Source organism: Ascaphus truei, chromosome 3 (genome assembly GCF_040206685.1).
Source record: "Ascaphus truei isolate aAscTru1 chromosome 3, aAscTru1.hap1, whole genome shotgun sequence".
Classification (NCBI taxonomy): Eukaryota; Metazoa; Chordata; class Amphibia; order Anura; family Ascaphidae; genus Ascaphus; species Ascaphus truei.
The window spans coordinates 220199461-220222024 of NC_134485.1; the positions used below are offsets into that span (position 1 = coordinate 220199461).

Sequence of the window (22564 nt, forward strand, 5' to 3'; positions counted from 1 at the left end):
GTATATGGGACAAACAACATTCAATATTAAAAACTAACAGCTGAGATCAAGGTGAAAATTATCAAAAAACATTTAATAAAACATATAATCAATTACTATGACAATGGACATAAGAAAAATAAAAAATAATAAAAATACACAGACTGATAAAAATGACCAAATGGTTAATGGTGAGGACCACCTCACTGCGACACCGGGTGAACTGCCCACTCACCGGACGGAGGATGGTAACGAGCAGTGGATAATTTTGAGAGTATCCCCTCTCAGCTGCTCAAACAGCTACTGCACCGGAACGGATCTGCAGAGGAGGCGCTGCACACGCCAGCCGGCGTGTGTGTGTGTGCTCTCACTGCCTGCTCGCGGGATGGATGTCATGCAGCGTGTTGGCGATTTCTCAGCAGCAGATTCGTCTGTCAGAGTTTTCAGCTGATTCGCCTCCAGGTCAACTCACGGGAGCAGCGGCAGTCTCGGCGTCACTTTTAGGGGTCCTTGCAAGCCACCCGATATATAGTAATTGATTATATGTTTTATTAAATGTTTTTTGATAATTTTCACCTTGATCTCAGCTGTTAGTTTTTAATATTGAATGTTGTTTGTCCCATATACCTACAGTATCACGCTATGTTTTGTATTTTTGTCTTCTTCTTTTTTAAGCACAACTCATCTATTCTGAGCCTCACCTTGGCCCTGCATTTGGTGTGATATATCCTTTATCATATTGGCGCCTATAATACATCTGTTTCACTTTGTATTTTATTCTGACCAGGGGGTCAGTTTTAGTATGTAGGCAGCCCCTACAAAGAGTCCAATTTACTTTGCAAGGTTTTACCTTGTATTTACATAGGGTGTTACTACCATCTAGTTAGCGCTCACCTGCTCTGTGTTTCCAATTGATTCTGCACCAGTTTCACAGGATTTACGTTTTCCCAGGTCACAGGGGAGCCAGGGGCAGGAACATAGGAAATCATGGTCTGTTTTAACTCTCTAAGGCGCTGGGCCTTAATCAGGAGTTCTTTACGGAGCTCTTTCCCAGACGGAGTTAGGCCAAAAAACAGGGACTGTGTTTCAGGCGGAGGTAGTCTCTCAAATATATACTGATCTTCAGACAGGGGCTGATTTACAGACTGGGACCGGTTTTCACAGAGGACCAAGTTTTCAGAGGGGAACCGGCCTAACCCCACCTCAGCGGGGTCCGAATTTGTGTGGCTGGACATAGTGTCACGCTGCGCTCACGACAAACAGGACTAGACCGCGGGGCTGAGGTGGGGATGTATATAACCGCTGCCCTACAACCACGGAGCCAGGTCCGGAATGCGTTGTCGGAGTCATAGAGCTGGGTCGGGGCAGGAGAGTTCGGGGAAGCCGTGGTACTTGCCGTGATCCGGGGTTGGATAGAGAAGAATCGTCGTATCCAAAGCCGTGATCGAGGAGAGGAGAGAGCGGGGGTCCAATAACAAGCTACAGTCCAGGGGTAGAGAAGAGACAGGTCCAGGTACAAGCAGGGGTCATAACACGAGTCAGGCAAGGCACTGGAACAGACAAGATCCAAGAAGCAGCCAGCACAGCACAACAGTGTTTATGTCCAGCAAAGTGAAAGTGAAAAAGGAAGGCATTTAAAGGGGAAAGCACCAATCAGGAACTAGCAGATGATGACCTCACACATAAGCCACGAGCCGATAGGGTAGTGCAGGATTGGCTGCAGGTGTAACACAGCAGATGCTGCTAGTGTTCGTTGGCGTGCGGCTTGCGCGTGTACGAGGAGTGCGACGCAGAGTGAGTGCCGTGGTGATACTGTGGGAGCGTGCCTCCGCGGATGAAGCATTGCGCAGCTGCGTGCGCACCGATATCGGTCTGTGAATGTCAGAGGTACAGCCACATGACGCGTGCTGGGGGCAGAGCCTGGTGACTATCCTGACAGTACCCTCCCCCCCTTCAGGGGAGACCTCCGGACGACCCAGGGCAGGCTTCAAAGGGTATCTGTGATGAAAAGCCCTGACCAATCTGGAAGCGTGTACCTGTTCCCGAGGGAAACATTCACGTTCCTCTGGATCAAAACCCCTCCAATGAATGAGGTATTGCAGTTTCCCCCTTGATACTCTGGAGTCGAGGATTGTCTGTACCTCAAACTCCTGTTGACCCTCCACAAGAACAGGCTGAGGTGGCAAGTCTCGAATTGATGATTGGGGATCCTGGATAAATGGTTTCAAAAGAGAAATGTGAAAAGCAGAAGGAATCTTCATGGTTGCCGGCAATTTAAGCCGGTAGGTGGCAGGATTGACCCTCTCCGTAATGACGAATGGGCCAATGAATCTGGGTGACAATTTGGGTGAAGAGACCTTGAGACGAATATTCTTCGTTGAAATCCAGACCTTTTGTCCAGGAGTAAAAGATGGAACCTCCCGACGGTGACGATCGGCTTGTTTCTTCTGCATACTGATGGCTTGTCTCAAATTCCCCTGAATCTTCTCTCAAGAGTCCTGCAGGCACTGGATTCTGTCCTCGGCGGCGGGAACTCCCGAACTGGATACTGTGGAATTAAAGGCCGAGGGATGAAATCCATAATTCGTGAAAAAGTGGGACTGTTGAGTGGACTCATTTCTAAGATTATTATGTGAAAATTCTGCCCATAGGAGGAGATCAGACCAATTGTCCTGTGAATCCGAGACAAAACAGCGAATTAACTATTCTAAAGACTGATTGGTCCTTTCCGTTTGTCCATTCATTTGTGGGTGGTACCCAGATGAGAAATGAAGTGAAATGCCCAGATGTTGGCAGAATGCTCTCCAGAATCTGGAAATAAATTGCGAGCCTCGATCCGAGACTATGACTTGTGGAGTACCGTGGAGTCTGAAAATCTCCTTGACGAAGACTTCTGAGAGTTTAGGTGCGCTGGGCAAACCTTTAAGTGGGATGAAATGCGCCTGTTTAGAAAAGCGATCCACAACCACCAGTATGGTGTTCATACCTTTAGAGCTGGGTAACTCCATGATAAAATCCATGGAGAGATGTGTCCATGGACAATCTGGAATTGGTAGTGGTTGAAGAAGGCCTGCCGGCCTATTGCGAGGTGTCTTATTCTGAGCGCATATGGGACATGAAGCCACAAATTTTTCAATGTCTTTGCGCATGCCTGGCCACCAGAAGGTGCGCTCCAACAAGTCGATTGTTCTCCTGGTGCCAGGATGAGCAGCGGTCCTGGAAGCATGACCCCATTCCATCACTTTCCTATGGAAGTTCGTGGGAGTGAACAGACTTCCTTCTGGAACTTTGAGGCCTACAGGGATGTTACGTTGAGCCCTGGTAATGTGTGGTAAGGCGTCAAAGGTGTTGGCAGACAAAATACATGCGGGAGGAAGTATAATCTGTTGATGATCCTCTGCTCTGTCCTCGACCAGGAATTGTCTGGATAGTGCATCGGCTTTTACGTTTTTGGAACCAGGAATATACGATATAAGAAAGTTAAAACGGGTGAAAAATAGGGACCACCATGCCTGTCGTGACCCCAAGCGACGCGCACCTTCAATGTAGAGTAGATTCTTGTGGTCAGTCAGGATAGTGACTGGTGTCTCAGTACCCTTGAGAAGGTGTCACCATTCTTCTAAGGCATCTTTATTGCGAGGAGTTCGCGGTTTCCTACATCGTAGTTTCACTCCGCAGAATAATTTTTTTCAGAAAAAAACACACATGGATGCAGGCGGGCCTGAGGGTTTTTCCTCTGAGACAGTATTGCCCCAACTCCTACGTCGGAGGTGTCCAATTCCAGCGTAAAAGGTTAACCCTGGATCTGGGTGTACCAAGATGGGAGCAGAAGAAAAGGCTTTCTTTAATTTTTCAAATGCTCTGGAGGCTTCAGGAGACCAGTGTGTTGGATCCGCCCCTTTTTGGCTTAAAGCCGTAATGGGTGCCACTATAGAGGAGAAGTTTTGAATAAACCACCGATAATAATTTGCGAACCCAAGAAATCTTTGCACGGCCAGTCCGTAACTGCTTTGACCTTGTTGGGATCCATGGCGAGTCCGGTGTCCGAAATAATGTAACCGAGGAAGGAGGTTGAAGACTGATTAAAGTGGCATTTCTCCAGTTTGGCAAAGAGCATATTCTCCCGTAGCCTTTGAAAAACTTGTTTAACATGTACTGGATGTTCCTGAATGTTTTTGGAGTAGATCAAAATGTCATCCAGGTACACGATTACATGTTGGTTTAACAGGTCCCTGAAGATTTCATTAACGAAGTCTTGAAATACAGCTGGCGCATTGCAGAGACCAAACGGCATCACTAGGTACTCGTAGTGCCCATCATGAGTATTGAAGGTCGTCTTCCACTCGTCCCCCTGACGAATCCTTACCAAGTTGTAGGCCCCTCGTAGATCCAACTTGGTAAAGATGTTGGCGGCCTGTAGCCTATCGAACAGTTCGGAGATTAACGGGAGAGGATAACGATTCTTTACGGTAATCTTGTTGAGGCCGCGATAGTCAATACAAGGGCGGAGCGAGCCATCCTTCTTTTTTACAAAAAAGAAGCCTGCGCCAGCAGGTGAGGAAGATTTTTGAATGAAACCCCTCTGAAGATTCTCCTGAATGTAGTCTTTCATAGCTTTAGTCTCAGGCAGAGACAGTGGATAGGAGCAACATCTAGGCGGAATGGCACCGGGCAACAAATCAATGGGGCAGTCATACGGGCGATGCGGCGGACGTTCCTCTGCTTGCTGTTTGTTGAACACATCCCGGAAGTCTTCGTATTTTACTGGAAGTTGTACTCTGTCTGGATCAGGTACAGATACTCCCGCCAATGCCTTTGAAGGGGGTAAGCAATGCTTCTGACATTGAGGGCTCCAGCGGATAGGCAAAGACTCCGTCCAGTCGATTAGGGGGTTGTGTGTCCGAATCCACGGAAGCCCCAGTATGATGTCTGCCGAGGGGGCATGGATGGCGTCCAATTGTATAGTCTCGGAGTGAGACTCCCCGGTCAAAATCTGGATGGGTACAGTCTGAATGGAGATGAACGTGGGTTGCAGCGGACGCCATCTATCGCTTCGAGACCCACGGGATGATCCTTAAGTACCAAGGGTATTCGGTGTCTCTCCGTGAATCCTTGGTCAATAAAGTTAGCAACACGACTGGTATCACAGGGAAGCAGTCCCAAAACAACATCGCAGGCGTGGATAGGATCCTGATCTCTTATGTAGTGGTCCAAAGACAGGGATAATTCATGAAAGGTATCTTGATTCTGTGCCAGTTTCACAGGATTTACGTTTCCCGGGTCACAGGGGAGCCAGGGGCAGGAACATAGGAAATCATAGTCTGTTTTAACTCTCTAAGGCGCTGGGCCTTATTCAGGAGTTCTTTACAGAGCTTTTTCCCAGACGGAGTTAGGCCAAAAAACAGGGACTGGGTTTCAGGCGGAGGTAGTCTCTCCAATATATACTGATCTTCAGACAGGGGCTGATTTACAGACTGGGACCGGTTTTCACAGAGGACCAAGTTTTCAGAGGGGAACCGGCCTAACCCCACCTCAGCGGGGTCCGAATTTGTGTGGCTGGACATAGTATCACGCTGCGCTCACCACAAACAGGACTAGACTGCGGGGCTGAGGTGGGGATTTATTTAACCGCCGCCCTACAACCACGGAGCCAGGTCCGGAATGCGTTGTCGGAGTCATAGAGCTGGGTCGGGGCAGGAGAGTTCGGGGAAGCCGTGGTACTTGCCGTGATCCAGGGTTGGAGAGAGAAGAATCGTCGTATCCGAAGCCGTGATCGAGGAGAGGAGAGAGCGGGGGTCCTATAACAAGCCGAAGTCCAGGGGTAGAGAAGAGACAGGTCCAGGTACAAGCAGGGGTCACACGAGTCAGACAAGGCACAGGAACAGACAAGATCCAAGAAGCAGCAAGCACAGCACAACAGTGTTTATGTCCAGCAAAGTGAAAGTGAAACAGGAAGGCATTTAAAGGGGAAAGCACCAAACAGGAACTAGCAGATGATGACCTCACACATAAGCCACGAGCCTATAGGGTAGTGCAGGATTGGCTGCTGGTGTAACACAGCAGATGCTGCTAGTTTTCGTTGGCGTGCGGCGTGCACGCGTACGAGGAGTGCGACGCAGAGTGGCTGCCGTGGTGATACTGCGGGAGCGCGCCTCCGCGGATGAAGCATTGCACAGCTGCGTGCGCACCGATAGCGGTCTGTGAATGTCAGAGGTACAGCCGCATGACGCGTGCTGGGGGCGGAGTCTAGCGGCGATCCTGACATATGTTTTTTTAAGTTCAAGTAATGTTCAGTATGGGTAAAAAAACATTTGCATGGGAGACAGGGTGGCTACTCGGCCCTCCTAAGCTTCAAAGGCAATCCATGATATGGAAGTGTTAAACCATTTGTTAGCAAGGAGGGTATAGGAAGAAAACTTCAATAAGCCATCCTGGCAAGTTTCAAAGGCAATCCAGAATATGGAAGTGTTAAACCATTTGTTAGCAAGGAGGGGTAAAGGAAAAAAAACTTCTATAAGCAATCCTGGCAAGATGTCACCCTGCCCAGACTCAGAGGCACCAGGTAAGAGGGGCAGGGTCTCATATGCTAAGCGGCAAAGGTGCAAAGTATGTGCTGTGTGTCTGGAGGGGATCCCTAAATGAACTTGAATCATTCAAGCAATATCTTAATATTAATAATTTGAACTTGCGGTTTACATTCAACCAAAGTAAATCCAGTATCAACTTCCTTGACCTCTCTCTATACATAGAAAATAACACCATCCAGACGAAAACATATAATAAAGATGTGGACGCCAATACATATTTATTGGCGTCAAGTCATCATCACCCTAATTGGCCCCGGAATATCCCTAAGGGACAAGCATTAAGGGTTAAGCGGAACTGCTCTAATGATAAAGTATACCAACAGCAGGTTAGTGACCTTAGAGATAGATTCTTGGAACGGGAATACAAAATGTGTGATATAGACTCCGCCATTTCTGAAGTGAATAAAATAGGTAGGAAAAGTATTATATGTCAGGATCCATCAAAAATTAAAACAAAAGAACGTGATCCATTTCCATTATTTATAACCCAATATAGTGGTCTGGCCCCCGTTATAACACGGGTTCTTACCAAACATTGGGGTATCCTTCAGAGGAACCCAGTCCTTAAAGAAATTGTTCCGGACAAACCTAAGATAGTGTATAGACGGGCGAAAAACCTTAAGTCTCGGTTGTCACCAAGCTGTCCCTTTGATGGTCTTCGAGACCGCCACGTTACATGGTTGAACGACCTTAAGGGTTATTACACTTGCTCCAAATGTATTGGATGTAAGAATAGCGTTAAAGGTAAAACTTTTAAATCCAATACAACGGGAGCAGTCTATGACGTAGAAACGTTTATTAATTGCAAGACAGATTACTGTGTTTATTTACTTTAATGCCCATGTGGGTTGCAATATGTAGGGCGGACTGGGAGACCCCTCAAGCGGTGATTCACCGAGCATATATACAATATTAAGAGGGGTCTCGAGACGCATAGAGCGTCTCTAATCATTTTAAGTTAGTACATAATCAGATTCCAGATGGCCTTACGTGCATGGGCATTGAACATTTGAAACCCAATTGGCGTGGGGGAGACAGTTTGGGCATGTTGTCCAAACGGGAAAGCTATTGGATTTATGTGTTAAAAACCCTGTCCCCATTGGGTCTAAACATTGACTTTGATTTGGCATCTTTTTTGAAAGATCCTTAAAGAATGTCCTTATCCCTTATCCATTTTCCATAAACGTTTCCTCATTTTATTTACATATGTATAAACTTGTAATATTGAGTGTCTATTTTAATATTATAGTAGATTTTTAATGTGTAGTTCACAGGAGTGAATCAATTTTATCAATTGCATAAATGGTATGAGTGACAGTTAGGACCAGTTTGACCCCAACAGCATAGCACAAGGAGTGAGCTGTTTTCTGTTCCGTAATCATTCTACTAATTGTTATGCAACACCTCCGCCCATTTGTGGGCGGATATTAGCTATTTTGCCTGTACTTAAGGAACTAGAGTACTGGGCTCCCACATCCCCTGAAGAAGTGACGCATTGTCACGAAACGCGTAGGAAGGACGAGCCTAGTACAGTGCATGTCAGCCGTCACCCGCTGTGTACCATTTGGTGTTGGGGAAAGCAAATGGCGCTGCGCCACTGACGTCATCAGTCGGCGCATGACCTCGTGGAGCTCATCCCCACTATGCTGGATACAAGCTGCGGACGGCATCCTTGAGTGGCACATTTGCCCTTGTATATTGTGAGTGTGAACATTGCTGCTTTTTATCATTGTTAATAAAGTTTTGTGCGGAGTACACTAGGCTGTCTTTATTTTTCTCTACCTACGGCTGCTGCGGTGCATGCTGCTCCTGCGAGGACGCCGATCAGGGTGAAGAGGGCCATCTTGGGAACCACGTGGGGTCCGTGGACATCAAGGTGAAGAAGAAAGGAGCCTGGAACAGATTCTCTCCCCTGAATCAACAAGAGTCTATCTTGTAAGTAGGGATATTCTTCTCCTGGTTAGGGTATTGTAGTCTATATACTGCGCAATGGTGTGTTTTTGTTTTTATTTGTAATTACAGACATCATCTGGGAAATCACACCTGGAAGAAAATCTACCTCATTACATCTGTTGGTGTATTACTCCACTATCAGGACTGTCACTCCATCCAGGACTGTCTTTTGATATGGTATTGTGATCATCATTTTTTGCGCCGGGGACATTATTTTTGTTTTTGTATTGTTAATTGGATTTGAACAGTCTATTGTTTACTGCCCCCTTGGCTGCATTTGTATCTACACGTATTTCATTTGGGTTTGATGTAATCACTCAAATTCACAATATTTCATTTGGATCAAGCGCTGATAGAGAGTTTTTTAGTTAGTTTGTAGTTTATATTTGTAAATAAATCACAATTTATTTTATCTCTTTCTTTGCTCAATCAATGGATCCGGGTATTTTGGTGTTAAAAGTTCTGGTCTACCGTGACACTCCCTCCTTTGAACTTTGAACTCCAATGTCTATCCAGACATCTAGGCACCTATTTGGATGCATGGCTGACTGTGTAGACACATATAGAAAATGCACCAACACAATAAAATATGTTTTAATACATAACATAACTTGGGAGACCCATACCTTTGAGGGAAATGGGTCTGGGATATCTGGGCTCGAAATCCAGGAGTCTGGGGGACACTGGGTAGCCCCGGTATAATTTAACCCATTTACCGGAAAATCATTCCTGCTCGTCGGGGAGGATTAGAGGACTATCAGTAACTTTTGCCCCCCGAGCTCCTGCAAACAAAATGACTGCATTTCCACCCAAATATTCCACCAAAACTTACACTCAAGAAGTTTCATGTTTCTGGGGCAAAGGGAAATGGGAAAGCAGGGTACACTTTAACTCTTACAGTCCCCATTACATGGCCCCTGACTTATGGTGCTACTTAGCTGCCAGGGACCCATGGTTTTCAGGTGTAACCAGTTGGGTTTAACCTTTATTATGCAGACCGGCTACCCTACCGTCACAATGTCGTCCAATAAACCTGGGATTTTGGAAGTGGGAGTTTAAGGGTGGGTATTTGGGTAAAAATGTGCTTTAAACATGTGTACAAAGTTGGGGAAAAAGATACTGGTTATCCCCCTATTTTACCCGCAGACTGTGGGGCTAGAGACTCCCCACAGACCCCCAGTTAAATGTGTATTACCTGGATTTTGTGGTTCATTGTGTGTCTGCTGGTTTTACCAGAATAAACCCCATTTTATTCCACTACCTTGTCCTGCCTAGTGAATTGATCCCGGAAGGAAAAAGGTGTTAAAAGTGCTTGTCTCCCGTGACAAGTACCTTAACATAAATGAATTCAATTTACGTTTTACTTCCAATCATGATATAACAACAAATAGCTTTTTTGGATTTATTAATGAATGATACTCTGGTTACTAAAACCTATTTCAAACAAGTTGACTGTAATAATTTTATTCGCAATGATAATTGCCATCATAAAAAGTGGCAATCTAATATACCTTATGGACAGTTCCGCCATATTAGAAGGAACTGTACTAATATGCAAACTTATGATGAGCAGACACTTATTTTACAGTAGAAAGACGTTTCATTGAAAGGCATTACAAGTCAGTGCAGGTGATTTTAGCTAAAGAAAAGTCAGCTAACCTTGATAGAACACAGATACTCACACATACAGATGCAGCCACCAGTATTAGATCGCTTGCCTTGGAAAATCTGGGGAAATCACACAGTAAATGCCTCAAAATTTCTGTGAGATTCCTAATGGCCCATCAGATTAAAGCAGCGGGAAGTCCCTCGGGAAGAAACCATGCTGATGTGCACAGCGCTACACTCAGCACAGAGACCTATATTACAAGAGGCATGATATCATATATAGCAAAAAAAGAAAAATTTCAAGGGACATGTAACTTGGGAAGCAGGGGGTCCCCGGACCTGAAATCAATACGTTTTAGCTCCGGATACCCGCTGCTACAATAATATGTTATTAAAATAAAATAAAAGCCCCGCGATCGCCTGGTAGAAGAGTGCAGGTAGAGTGAATGATTCAGTCTATCTCTTACTGCGCATCTCTTACAGACAGGTAGAACCCGGTATGATTCACACTGCGTGGAGTCCCATTAAAATGGAGGGACCCTCGCTGTGTTAATCTGATGATCCATTTCAGCCTGCTGTGGACTCTCGTGGAGTGTTCGCGAGATGGCCGCAGATTTTCCTCGGACAGGGGTTCATAACAGGCAGTTTCATCTGTTTCTTGTCTTTATCAATGTAGCATTGCATACTCCTGTGCATTCAGTTAATTTCTAGTCTATATCCAATTGGGACTTAAGTATGCACTTTACTATTTTGTACCTGTTTACGGCGTGACATCAGTCAATTAAGGATTATTTAAAGATGGACACCGCAATCACAAATTTTAGTCCCTGAGGAAGTTCCCACTGAATGAAACACGTACGGCAGTGAAGCAGGAGCAGGACCAGACTACTCAGCACAAACTGCCGGACCCTCACCCAATTCCTCTGTTTCCTGCTGATAGTGATGCTTCTGGAAGTGACGTCATCCCCACGGATAGGAGTTTGTGTGTTGGTCTTTCTCTTTGTTTGACTTTATGAGTGATGTATATACGTGATATTCAGTAATTGTGTATGTGTGTCTGGGTCTGTGCGGGTAAGTATGTGTTGGCAGTGCTGTGGTGATCAGTTTCTGAGTTTATGCTGGTCAGTGTGTGTTTTACTGGTCGGTATGTGTGTGTGTGTGTTTGTGTATAGGCAAATAACTGTGCAATCTGTGCTGGTCTCTATGTGTGTTAGTGTGCAGGTCAGTAACTGTGCAATCTGTGCTGGTCAGTATGTGTGTTAGTGTGCAGGTCAGTAACTGTGCAATCTGTGCTGGTCAGTATGTGTGTTAGTGTGCAGGTCAGTAACTGTGCAATCTGTGCTGGTCACAATCTGAGCCTGTGTTTGTCAGTGTGTGTGTAAAGGTGCTTCTCAGAGTATGTGTGTTAGTGTGCAGGTCAGTAACTGTGCAATCTGTGCTGGTCAGTATGTGTGTTAGTGTGCAGGTAAATAACTGTGCAATCTGTGCTGGTCACAATCTGAGCTGTGTTTGTCAGTGTTTGTATGTGAAGGTGCTTCTCAGAGTATGTGTGCGAGTGTGATGGCCAGTGTGTGTGTGAGATAGTTTATGCGTGTCAGTGAGTCTGTCCTGGACAGTGTCTGTAAATCTGTGCTGCTCAGAGTATGTGAGTGAATGTGCTGGATAGGGGTTGTGAGTTTATACTGGTAGTGTATGTGTAATTACTGTACTTGTCAGTGTGGGTGATAATCTGTACTTGTCACTTTGTTTGTTTGTAAATGCTGTGCTAGTCAGTGTGAGTGTGTGAAGAGTTTGTGCTAGTCAGTGTGCGAGTTGTGTGCGAGTTGTGTGCAGGTCTGTCTGTGTGAAAGTGCTGTTCAGTAGGTGTCTGTATCTGAAGGTCAACATGTGTTTATGAGGTGTGTGTGTGCATGTGCGTGTGCGTGCGCGTGCGCGTGCGCGTGCGCGTGCCCGCGTGTGTGTGTGTGTGAAAGGGAATGGCATGTGTATTTTATTATGTGATTTAATGTTTGTATGTGTTGAATGTATCATGTGTGAATGTGTGCTTGTGTTTATGGTGCCTATACTGTATATACAGTATATATAAATGAGGGCCACTGACTGCCTGCTTCCTAGGCCTGTTGGATACATTTGCCACCCAGTTAAAAATCTGCCAAACAGTCCCTGCTTGTACGAAGCATTGATGTCAATGTAATCAGGCAAATTGATCTAGAGTGCGGTAGTGACAGCTTACAGGAGATATATATGATTTAGTAAATGTCATAGCCCTTGATATTTTTAACCTTTTAGATCCAGGATGTCCTTGAATTGTCCTTCAGGTTGGAAGGTGCCAAGGCCAATTTGATGCTGCTGCCAATACAGTGCAACAGGCTTCTCTCACCTGCTACTGCTCTGCCTCCAGTGCTGGCCCCATCCCTGTGTGTGCATTGGAAATTGGGCCTACCTTTCGCATCTGCCTGCGAGATCAGTACTGCACCAGTGTTATATTTGGAGGGTTATTATGTGCAATGGGAGGTTTACTATATGTATATCAGGTGGTTATTATTTGTATTGGGGTAAGGGGGTTGTTCTTTGTATTGGGGGGGTTATTATCTGTATTGGGGAGAGGATTATTTTATGTATTGTGGAAGGGGGTTATGTATATTTTGGAGGGGAGCCTAATGTGTATTGGAAGAGCAGGGGTTATTGAGTGTGAGGGGGAGAGGTGGAGGTGGGAGAGAGAGAGAGGAGGGGGCATGGGAGAAGGAGATAGATGAGAGAGGGAGAGATGTGGGAGAGAGAGACAGGGGTGTAGGAGAGAGATGTTGGGGCATGGGTGGGAGAGGTGGGGGTGTGAGGGAAAGAGAGAAAAGTGGGGGTGTAATAGAGGGGAGGGGATAAATGGGGGTGTGAGAAATTGAGGGGCTGGTCTCACAAGGCCATTGACACAGGGGGAGGGGCAGTGGATAATCTAGTTCTGGGCCCCTGCAAAGCTGTCATCATTCCTGGTAAGGTTTTGGGCTGGAGGGTCCTATTAATACAGGAGACTGGTGAATTTTGCAAGTAATCGGTTTTTGGAACCAAAAGATAATTGTATAGTGTTTTAATGTTACACTTAATAAAAGTATGAGTTTTCATTATGTTTAATGTGCTGTAGCTTTACCACCATTTTAATGTGTCTGAGTGATATTTATTTATGTGGTTTGTCTAAGTTTCTTTAGGGATGGGGGATGGGTGCGTCCAGCAACACACATGATATTTCTTTCACTTTCCTTCACTATCTAGTGATGTTGTACAGATAAATGGAATGCCATACATTATATGCATGGAGGAGACAGAGCTTTTTCTTTATCGAGTGCATATAGGTCACAAAAAATCATATCAATAATTAATGATAATGTTCTCTAGAGCAGCATAATTTCTTTAAAAAGTGACCTAATTTCAGTTTTCTACATTTTATTGTAAGTTAATGGCTGTTAAACATTGCGTGTTCACAGTATGCCTATATACATAAACTCTGTTGTTGTCAGTCAGTCTAACTTCAGCTACCTAAAATAAAGCTAAAAAGGAGGTCATTTTCACCATAATGAACCTATTCACATCTCCGCACAACCAAAGTATTACATCAAAAGGGAAGGAAGAAGGAAATTAATACAAAATGTATCAAATGACCTTATAATAAGTCATATTCATTGTTTTTACAATAAGTGCACAAGAGAGACTTAAAGGGGCAGTGCATCCCCGACCAAAGTGTAAGAATGGAAGTTAACATTTAAGAGGTTAAAACTGTGTGATGGATGCTCAGCATGTTCTGCATGATTTGCTACATGTTTTGCTATTAATCTCTCCTTGAGAAGGGACAAAGCAAGCACAACAATCACAGGCTCAGGCCTTGTGATGCTGTTAGGTAGAGGAAAATGTATCCAGATTCTGCTGACACTGAAGGAGTTAAAGACGTGGAAGTTGGTGACCTACAGGTATTAGGCTGATATGCAAATCTTCAGGAAAATCTTGGCGAGTTGTTGTTTTTTTTTTAATTGGATAACATACAGTACTAAAGAGTTGTGATTCTTAAACATGGACAACAGGAATGGTTCATTGTCTATGTTGATGACTTTTATCACACTTCCTGCTGAATTTTCCACATTCAGATTTTCATTGAGAAGTACAGTACTGTAAGTAGGTGAGAGAATCATTTAGTGAATATGGTAGAAGTGTGGTTTCATTATGGTAATGGAGTATTCAGTAATATATTTGCTGCAATAACTGAAATGCTTTGTTTTGGATGCAAACTTCTTATTCCATTTTATTTTATACAGATAAAAATCAAATCATATCAACAATCATCGAAGAAGAATAAGCAAACTGAAATATTTGCACCTGAATTGGTGCAGCTATGCAATTATGCAGACAGCTAACCTTGTCACTTACTGTAGTCAGTTTATAAAGCAGGTTGTTTTGAATTTACTATATGCTAAAACATCTACACCATGAATCCTGAAGAAGTATACAGGAGTGGATGTAAGATAGATAAGTTCATCGCTTTCTAATGAAAGTTGTTCTTCTCTGGAAACCTCATCTTTTGGAGTCGTCTGTGCATAAGAAATGCAACTCCCCCCATTAGGGTACAAAGTAAAGCCAAGAAGCCAACTGTAATTCCCAAACCGACAGCAGTGTTTACAATGTTTTGTGAATCCACTTTGGAAATATCTGAAAGATTAATTAACATTCACAATAGTAAGGGCTCATATTGAAAACATCAGAGACATACATTTTTGTTAGTGACTATATAAATATTTAATGAAATTATAAGTACATTTCCCATAAGAATACTAAGCAGACCATTCATAATTTTACCAATGGCCACATTTGCAAACTGCCAAGTAATTTTTTTTTAAATTAAAAAAAAAAACCACAATTATAAGAAATGCAATACAATTTTGCCAAATGCACAATTTAATTACTAACCATTAAATGTCAAAATTGAACTGAGTTTTACCAGCAGATTTACACATATCAATTTCTATAAGGTAACCAATATTGCATTTCATCTTCGATTTTGGATAGAAGTTGACTTTATTATAGCAAAGCTTTTTTTTAGCTCATAAACCAGTTAAAAAGTAATGCAATAATAATAATTTTTTTTAAAAGATTGCATCAAGTGCATAGTCTGGAAAAAATTATTGGAATACTTACTACTGTCTGTGCGTACTGGAGAAGCTATGGGAGAAAATAATATATTTCTAGTTAACATTTTGTCATACATGCAGTGTGTTGTATTCTGTCTTTAAAAGGAATACATAATTACCCCATAGTTAGTATGGTTCAGTAACAGTACCTAGGTCAGAAAAGCAAATGTATATACAGTATAGGATGGTAAAGAAAATAATGTGACTCTCTGTACATCATTAGCACTTGAGAGGAAAAAAACTGTGATTCTAGGGTGAAAGAGATTTTGTAACATTATAGTAGCAAATAAGGAACTGAACGGATGGCTCATTCTGCATTGTTATCTTGTATACTGTACTTCATTAAAATATCAAAGGAGAATATGTATCAAGATAAAACAATTTCCTCCACCCTAATGAAGCAACAGGGTTCATTTGCTCCTGCTCATGTGCATGAGGCTTATTTAACATCTGGCATTGACTAAAATAAGTTAACATATAATATTATTAATTACTGCAACTTCCCCCATCCCCCCACACCTAACTGCTCCAAAACTACTCTGCAAATCGCTTACTGAAAAAAGTGGAGCAAAACTAAAGGAAAGCGCTTTGATACATTGGTCAAGGGAAACGTGGGGCAATTCTGGGGCAAAATAACTGCACCATATGTATCAAATAAAAAAATCTTATTGATTTAAATTGGACTTTTTTTCTTTGATACTGTATTTACAGTCAAGTTATTTTGCACCAGAATTGCTCCACTTTTGCCTTGAAGTCATAGTGGGGCAATTGGCTCATTTTTGGAGCAATTCTACAAATGTTCTCTACTTGCAATGCTCAGTACAAAAAAAAAACTGCTACCAAAATCTTATTTTTCTAACCTACGTAACATGACAGAAACATATGCAGAATTGTTTTCCAAAAATATTATTTTGATTCTGTGTATGTGGGATTGGAACTTAGTAACCAGATGTCAGAATAATTCAACACCTTTCAGTTGATTATTCATTTTGTGTCAACTTGCGTAAAAAACATAAATTCTAGTGGCCTCCATTTTATTTTAAAAATTGCAACTAATGAAATGTACAGCATCTAACACCAATAAAGTACCTGATTATGTTAAAACTTTTACTAATCCTGTTTTCCCAATTTGGACCTTCCGATCTATTTAAACAAAACTAATATACATAGAGTATATATAGCGTATAGTCTATGATATTGATATAATGTTACCATACTGTTAATTGCATTAATCTATATTTAATTGTGTAGATTCTATTGTTGGGTCAAAATAATAAAAATAATAATGGTGATATACCATTTCCTACTTTTAAAACATGAGTTAACCTACAATTTTTCAGAATTTTTACGTTAGTATTATACTAATTAGCTAGTTTTATCAATTGGACATACTGTATTTTATAATACACAGTCTAAAACCTGTATTTATTACGGCCTGAGAATTTAGGCAAATTACACACATTGGCATTTTCTCTTCCTCAACTGCAACTTAAAAAAACTATTGCTTTCAATGGGATATTTATAATTTCCATTAGCATTTTTAAGGACCAGAATTTCACAGAACCCAACATCCAACTCATGCATACAGTAGGTCATTTTTGGTTTGTTGTTCATGATGTGAGGTTGCATTGTTATTGCCACATTACCACATTGTAATATTTCATATTGTGTAACTTTTATAGATCACGGTTAGCCATGTTGATAAATGTATACTGTATGCAATGTATATTCTCTCTTGATAACGCGGGGTTATCACGCGAAACGCGTAAGAAGACTCTTTTTTGCTGCTTCTGTTTGTGCCAATAAATATTTTTTGTACTTTAACATTTTGCAAAGTCTGGTCACAAGTTCTTTCCAAGGCAGTTGCACCGCCACCTACGATTTTCTACATGCTGTTCAACCTTCCTGGTAGGAGCACGCCGACAGCACGCAGATCTCCAGTGTATCAGAAAAGTGAGTAACTCTTATCATTCAGTTGCTCCAGCCATCAAAGTGTTTACAAAGTAACTTTTACCACTGACTGCCACACAAGATTTACCTATAAGGCTAGTGGAAGTCTTTCAAGATTGGTTACATGATTTGTGACACCATTGTCTTATGTGAACAAGGAGGTCTGGACTGATTATGCTGTCTTTATATGGAATGGATACAGAATTCTAAAGGTTATTATACCTCTGTTTAAAGTGGCTTTTCCCAGTGAGCATTGACAAGGGAGCATCCCTTATTTTTCGTCTATTGCAATGTATATTTAAATGTAAGTTATTTTACAACATGTGGCATACCTGTAATTTGAGATAGGTATAATATAATCATTCCATCTATAGGGATAAGTATTATAAATCATTTTGGTACACTTTGGCCACATGGGATCATTTATCATAGTTTTTTTTATCAACTAAAAAATATCAGAGTGAAAAATAAAATACAAATATCCCACAACTACAGGGGAAATGGGAAATAGAATGCCATGTTTACCATGGTGAAAACTGAGAAAACGTGTGTGACCCCCATTGTTAATTGTTTCCATTGGATCTTTTGAGTGAATAATGCATCTTGCTTTTCAAAAATGGTCAAAAATACATACAGTGTATGGCATGTTTTGCAGCTTAACATATACTTTGAAATTACAAGATCAAACACCAGGAAAGAGTTAATTTACACATATTTTAAAAATCAGAAGTAATTAACCTCAGGAAAACTCATGATCAATACCTGATGAGATGGACCATATCCAGTCAAGTAACAAGGTACATATAGGAGGGCACATACAATATATTTCAATCTGCTTGGGATAGACACAATACATTCTATAACCTTCAAAAAGGAAATATGTTATATATCAGTGTTTCTCCATCCTTTCCTTGGGTCACCCCAGCCAGATTTTAGGACTACAGTAGTTAATAAATTAAAAAGCACGTTTGCACTTATCGTACATGTGAATGTGTGATTGGCTGGTTAACCCTAATACATGACATGGGTTGGTGCCATGAGAAGTGGGTGGAAAAATACTATGCTATGCTGTGCTGTACAGTACAGTACAGTTTGTGCTATGTTATTGTCAGATGTTAGCCTCTTAATAATTCATAAATCAGGTTTGGCCAATATCTATATTCTATATAATATTACACAATTCAATAATATAAAATATCAATTACGCCAAGATTTAAATGTCTAAATAACATCATTTGTTTTATATAGCCTGATTTTAGATTAAACTTAAAAGCTATACATACCATTTTCATTATTGGTAACAATCCCAGTTGAAGTAATGGTTGCTGGCTCAGAAACTGAACCAGAGGCGGAGGAATCTGAGGCTGCTCTAACATCTCTCTTTCTCCTTGAGCAGACCTGTAAAAATATTTTTCATACAGTATGTATCATCTGTAATCTCTTTCTTTAACCCAGGCTGTCCTGAAAAGCTGTGTAATACAGCAGGCATAAATGTATAGGGGTCCATGTTAAAAATAGATAAGAAGTAAGGAGTGACTGTGCTCATTTGCATGTAATTACCCAGAATCTCTGGCTGCAGTGGGAGCATTGTATGTTAAGAGATAATGGGGAAAGACTGGGTTGCAGAACTGACTGAGAAATTCAAATGCACCACAAGTGGTATTTTTATTTACTATAATCTCTTTCAAAATATATCGAAGGATTTTAGAAGTGGCAGGAAATTGAACATTTTGTCAAGAGTTCTACCCTCTTAAAAACCAGTGTGAATGACTTTTTTCTGTTTTAGCACAAGATTCTCAAGTTTGGAGGACTTTTTTTTATACTTTCCTAATTAAAACGTTCTCTCAATAGGGGGATTATCAATGGTTTATTGCAACAAGGAAACGTATTTTGTACTTAAAATTAAATATGCAACTAAATACATTTTTAGACTACAATATTTTAAATAAATATACATATAAAGTTAAAATACATTTTTCAATAAAAACTAAATGAAATTAAAAAATTCTCTTGTAACTTAACCAGAACTCTGCATAAAAACGCACTTTAAAGCAATAATCCCACCAGAATTTTACATGAGTTTAAGTCATATCATATCTTCACATGAACAAGTCCTACTTTAAAAAAAACAATGGTGTTAAAAATCATTGTTTCTTAATCTCCAGCATCCGAATGCACTGAGCTCTAGGAAGACATACATTTTGACCTACGGGACACTTAATATTTCAACTGCTCATATCTGAGCATTAGATTGTAAAAATAAAAATATCCACTGAAAGGGCATATCTTTTAAAGTAAATATAACAATGCAACAAAAAGCAAAGGAGGACTGCTGCTTACATTAACTATTGTTTATTTGTTTTATTTATCTGGGCATTCTATAGATATTGAGTTGGACTGCGTGAAAGCTATCAAAATAGACTACAAAGACTTGTGGAGAAGATTGTGCAGAATTTGCATAAAAGCTCTATACGTTTTAATGAAGCCACTGATTAATGGTCTCACGTAGGGATAACACCAAGGGAATACATTAAGCTCGTGTAACCATTATATTTTCCTGGCAAATAATGTGTCACACATCTGTATGAAAATGAAAGGGGCTTCATAGATTTCGAAAAAAAATATCAAGATGACTCTGCATGTGACTGTGACCTGACCATAATATCTGGTAATCTGTATGTCGAGAACACATACCAATGGAAGGAAAGAAGACCCTAATGTGTTGCACTGAAATCACTCAAATCGTTAACTAAATAATACATGTTTAAAATATCATTTTTACTCCATAAGTAAAACAAGGAACTTTATTATTTACACTCTTAATTACAAAATTATACATCTGTGAACATTATCTTTTGTTACTTCATGTAGGGCAAATGTAGCAATAAGTAAGGTACTTTTGACTCTACTTAATCAACCTTTTTTGGTCATGTATCATTTAATGAATTCATGTCCTAGATGTGCCTATTCTGTCACACATTTATTACATACCATAATACCAGGAACTCACCTCACTCAAACATAAGAACAAATATATTACTCAAGGTGAAGTGATTATACACAGTATCCAATTAAAAATAGAATACTTAATATTTCATATTCCAATACTTAAAAATAGCCAGCTCAGGGATCTGATCTCAGGGACTAACTGCTACTTATATTAATTTAAAGTAGAAATTTGCCTCTAAAAACATGACTTTAATGCAGTATTCAAGTGCCTAAGAGTGGAGGTAATGGTGGATACTTATGGTAAGCTTTAGTAACACTTGTGTGTTAATTACCATTCTCTTCCTGCATTCATGGTTAAGCTTTAGCTATGTATGCCTTGGTCTAGATACAAAGAGAGAGAATATGAGACGGAAGACATTTTCCCTATTTACAGTAGATTTTTGATCCTGCTGACTCCGCTCTATTAGTGCTAGCTAGGGCCAGATTTAAGGGAGGGGGGAGGGGGGGCGGATGGGGTGGTCGCCCTGGGACTCCACAATGCAGAGGCTTCCACACACATAGTAAATCATTTAACAAAAGCCATTTTTACTTAAATATTTTTTCAGATCTTAAATTCAGCTACTTTTTAAGTAGAGTGACTGCATAATAGTTATAATAAAATAATAAATAATATATTAAATATATAATATATATATTTAAAAAAAAACTGCTATTCTATGCTACCTTTCTACGTATTCAGTGAATCACATTCAAAAATCGAAATTTTGTCAATATTTTTGGTAATTAATATTTTATTTGCTTGCTGTTTGTTTTCTGATTCTATATTATAGTTTTATAAAAAAATAATAATCACGTTTAAGAAGTACTACTTTTATTTTACGTATGCAAACACAAAAACAATAACCACTAACTTTGATTTAAACTTGCGTATTGAAAAATAATTGAATAAAAGTAGAAAAATCTGAACATATTGTGAAATGTATTTGTTGGGCAGTCAACTTGGACTCGCTATCAAATATTTCATTTTTCTAGGTAAATATGAGTTACCGACACAGAATCCCTCGTGTCCATGAAAGCGGTGCACAGAGACAGAAATCAGCAGCAGAGCGTGAAAAAAAATAATAACAAATTAAATCAAAGGTGCCAAAAATTAGTAATTACTTCATGACTTCGGTTGCTTCAACCTCGAACCAACCAATTTAAGCAATTTCAACAGAATGCACCATTGCAACAGAAACACCAGAAATTCCACCTTCATCTGTAACTGTAAAAACCATTGGTGTTGGTGAGACAACTGAGCAAACAGGTGAAAACACAGTCCATCATGGTGAAGATAATCAATCAGAACTTAGAGAAGGAACTGGAGAGTAGCTTCACTGTTTTGAAAATTATTTTGGCTTGTGACCTGAATTATCAACACTGAATACGATATACTTTTGGGCCAAAAACGGGTCTTTCAATTTGCAAAACTCTGATGGCAAATTGTGTGAGTCATTATACCATAAGTATACAAAGAAGAACACACCAAAGGTGAAAAGCATTTTGTTCAAAAATGTACTGCAAACTTATTTCAACTAACAAATTGGAACAATTAAATTATTAACCATTCTTGGCTGTGTTTCTCTCCAACTACTGGTACAGTAAAGTCTACTGTTATATACAGTATGTAAACTAGTGGCTACACATAAATTAAAACTGCCCAATACTGGATTTTCTGACTGGAAACATGAAAGTGAACAGTTGACTGAATACAAGCTTCAAGTATCACTTGGAATCTGTAACAATTTTGGCAAAACATGGAAAGAAACTTTGGCGCATTCACCAGGACTTGGCAAAACATGAAGCGGAGTTGAGTGGAAATTGGCGCAAAGTTCTCATGCGTGTTGTAAGTACCATAACAGTCATTGCTGAATGTGGACTTGCTTTCCAGAGTAATAATGAAGTAGTTGGATCACCAAGAAATGTTAACTACCTTGATATTATGGAACTTCTAGCTGAATATGATAATTTATCTCTATTCACAACAAACTATATGCAAATAAAGGAAGTGGTCACGCAAATTACCCTTCATCTACAGTACAGCATTTGAAGAGCTTATTGCATCAATGGGTGAGCATGTTCTGAACCACATAATTGCAAGAATAAAGAAGTCCAAGTATTATTCTGTATCAATTGATTCAACCCCAGACAAGGCTTGTAACAGGCTTGTTATCCCTGTTTAATTCAAACTGCCTCTAAATGCTCTGAGGAATCGAGGAGGGAGCTGGTTAATTGCAGCCAGTCAAATAACCAGGCTCCCCATGGCTAATGAGAGCTCTAGAAAAGCCTCCTGTAGGAAATGGATAGAGACTCCTTAGCACACAAGGGTGC

The 22564-nt window shown here is 40.8% G+C and overlaps 1 protein-coding gene across 1 annotated transcript in view; it reads right to left on the reverse strand.

Annotated features, from left to right (window-relative positions):
- Positions 1 to 14547: 14547 nt before the first annotated feature.
- Positions 14548 to 22564, reverse strand: part of LOC142491019 (zona pellucida-like domain-containing protein 1) — a 154920-nt gene continuing 146903 nt past the window's right edge. Inside the window, exons 9-11 of the mRNA XM_075593358.1 lie at positions 18529 to 18643; positions 15303 to 15326; positions 14548 to 14816 (exon numbers count right to left, since the gene is read on the reverse strand). Of these exons, the coding sequence (XP_075449473.1) occupies positions 14653 to 14816; positions 15303 to 15326; positions 18529 to 18643 (303 nt within the window). The 3' untranslated portion in view covers positions 14548 to 14652. The remainder of the gene's footprint in view (positions 14817 to 15302; positions 15327 to 18528; positions 18644 to 22564) is intronic.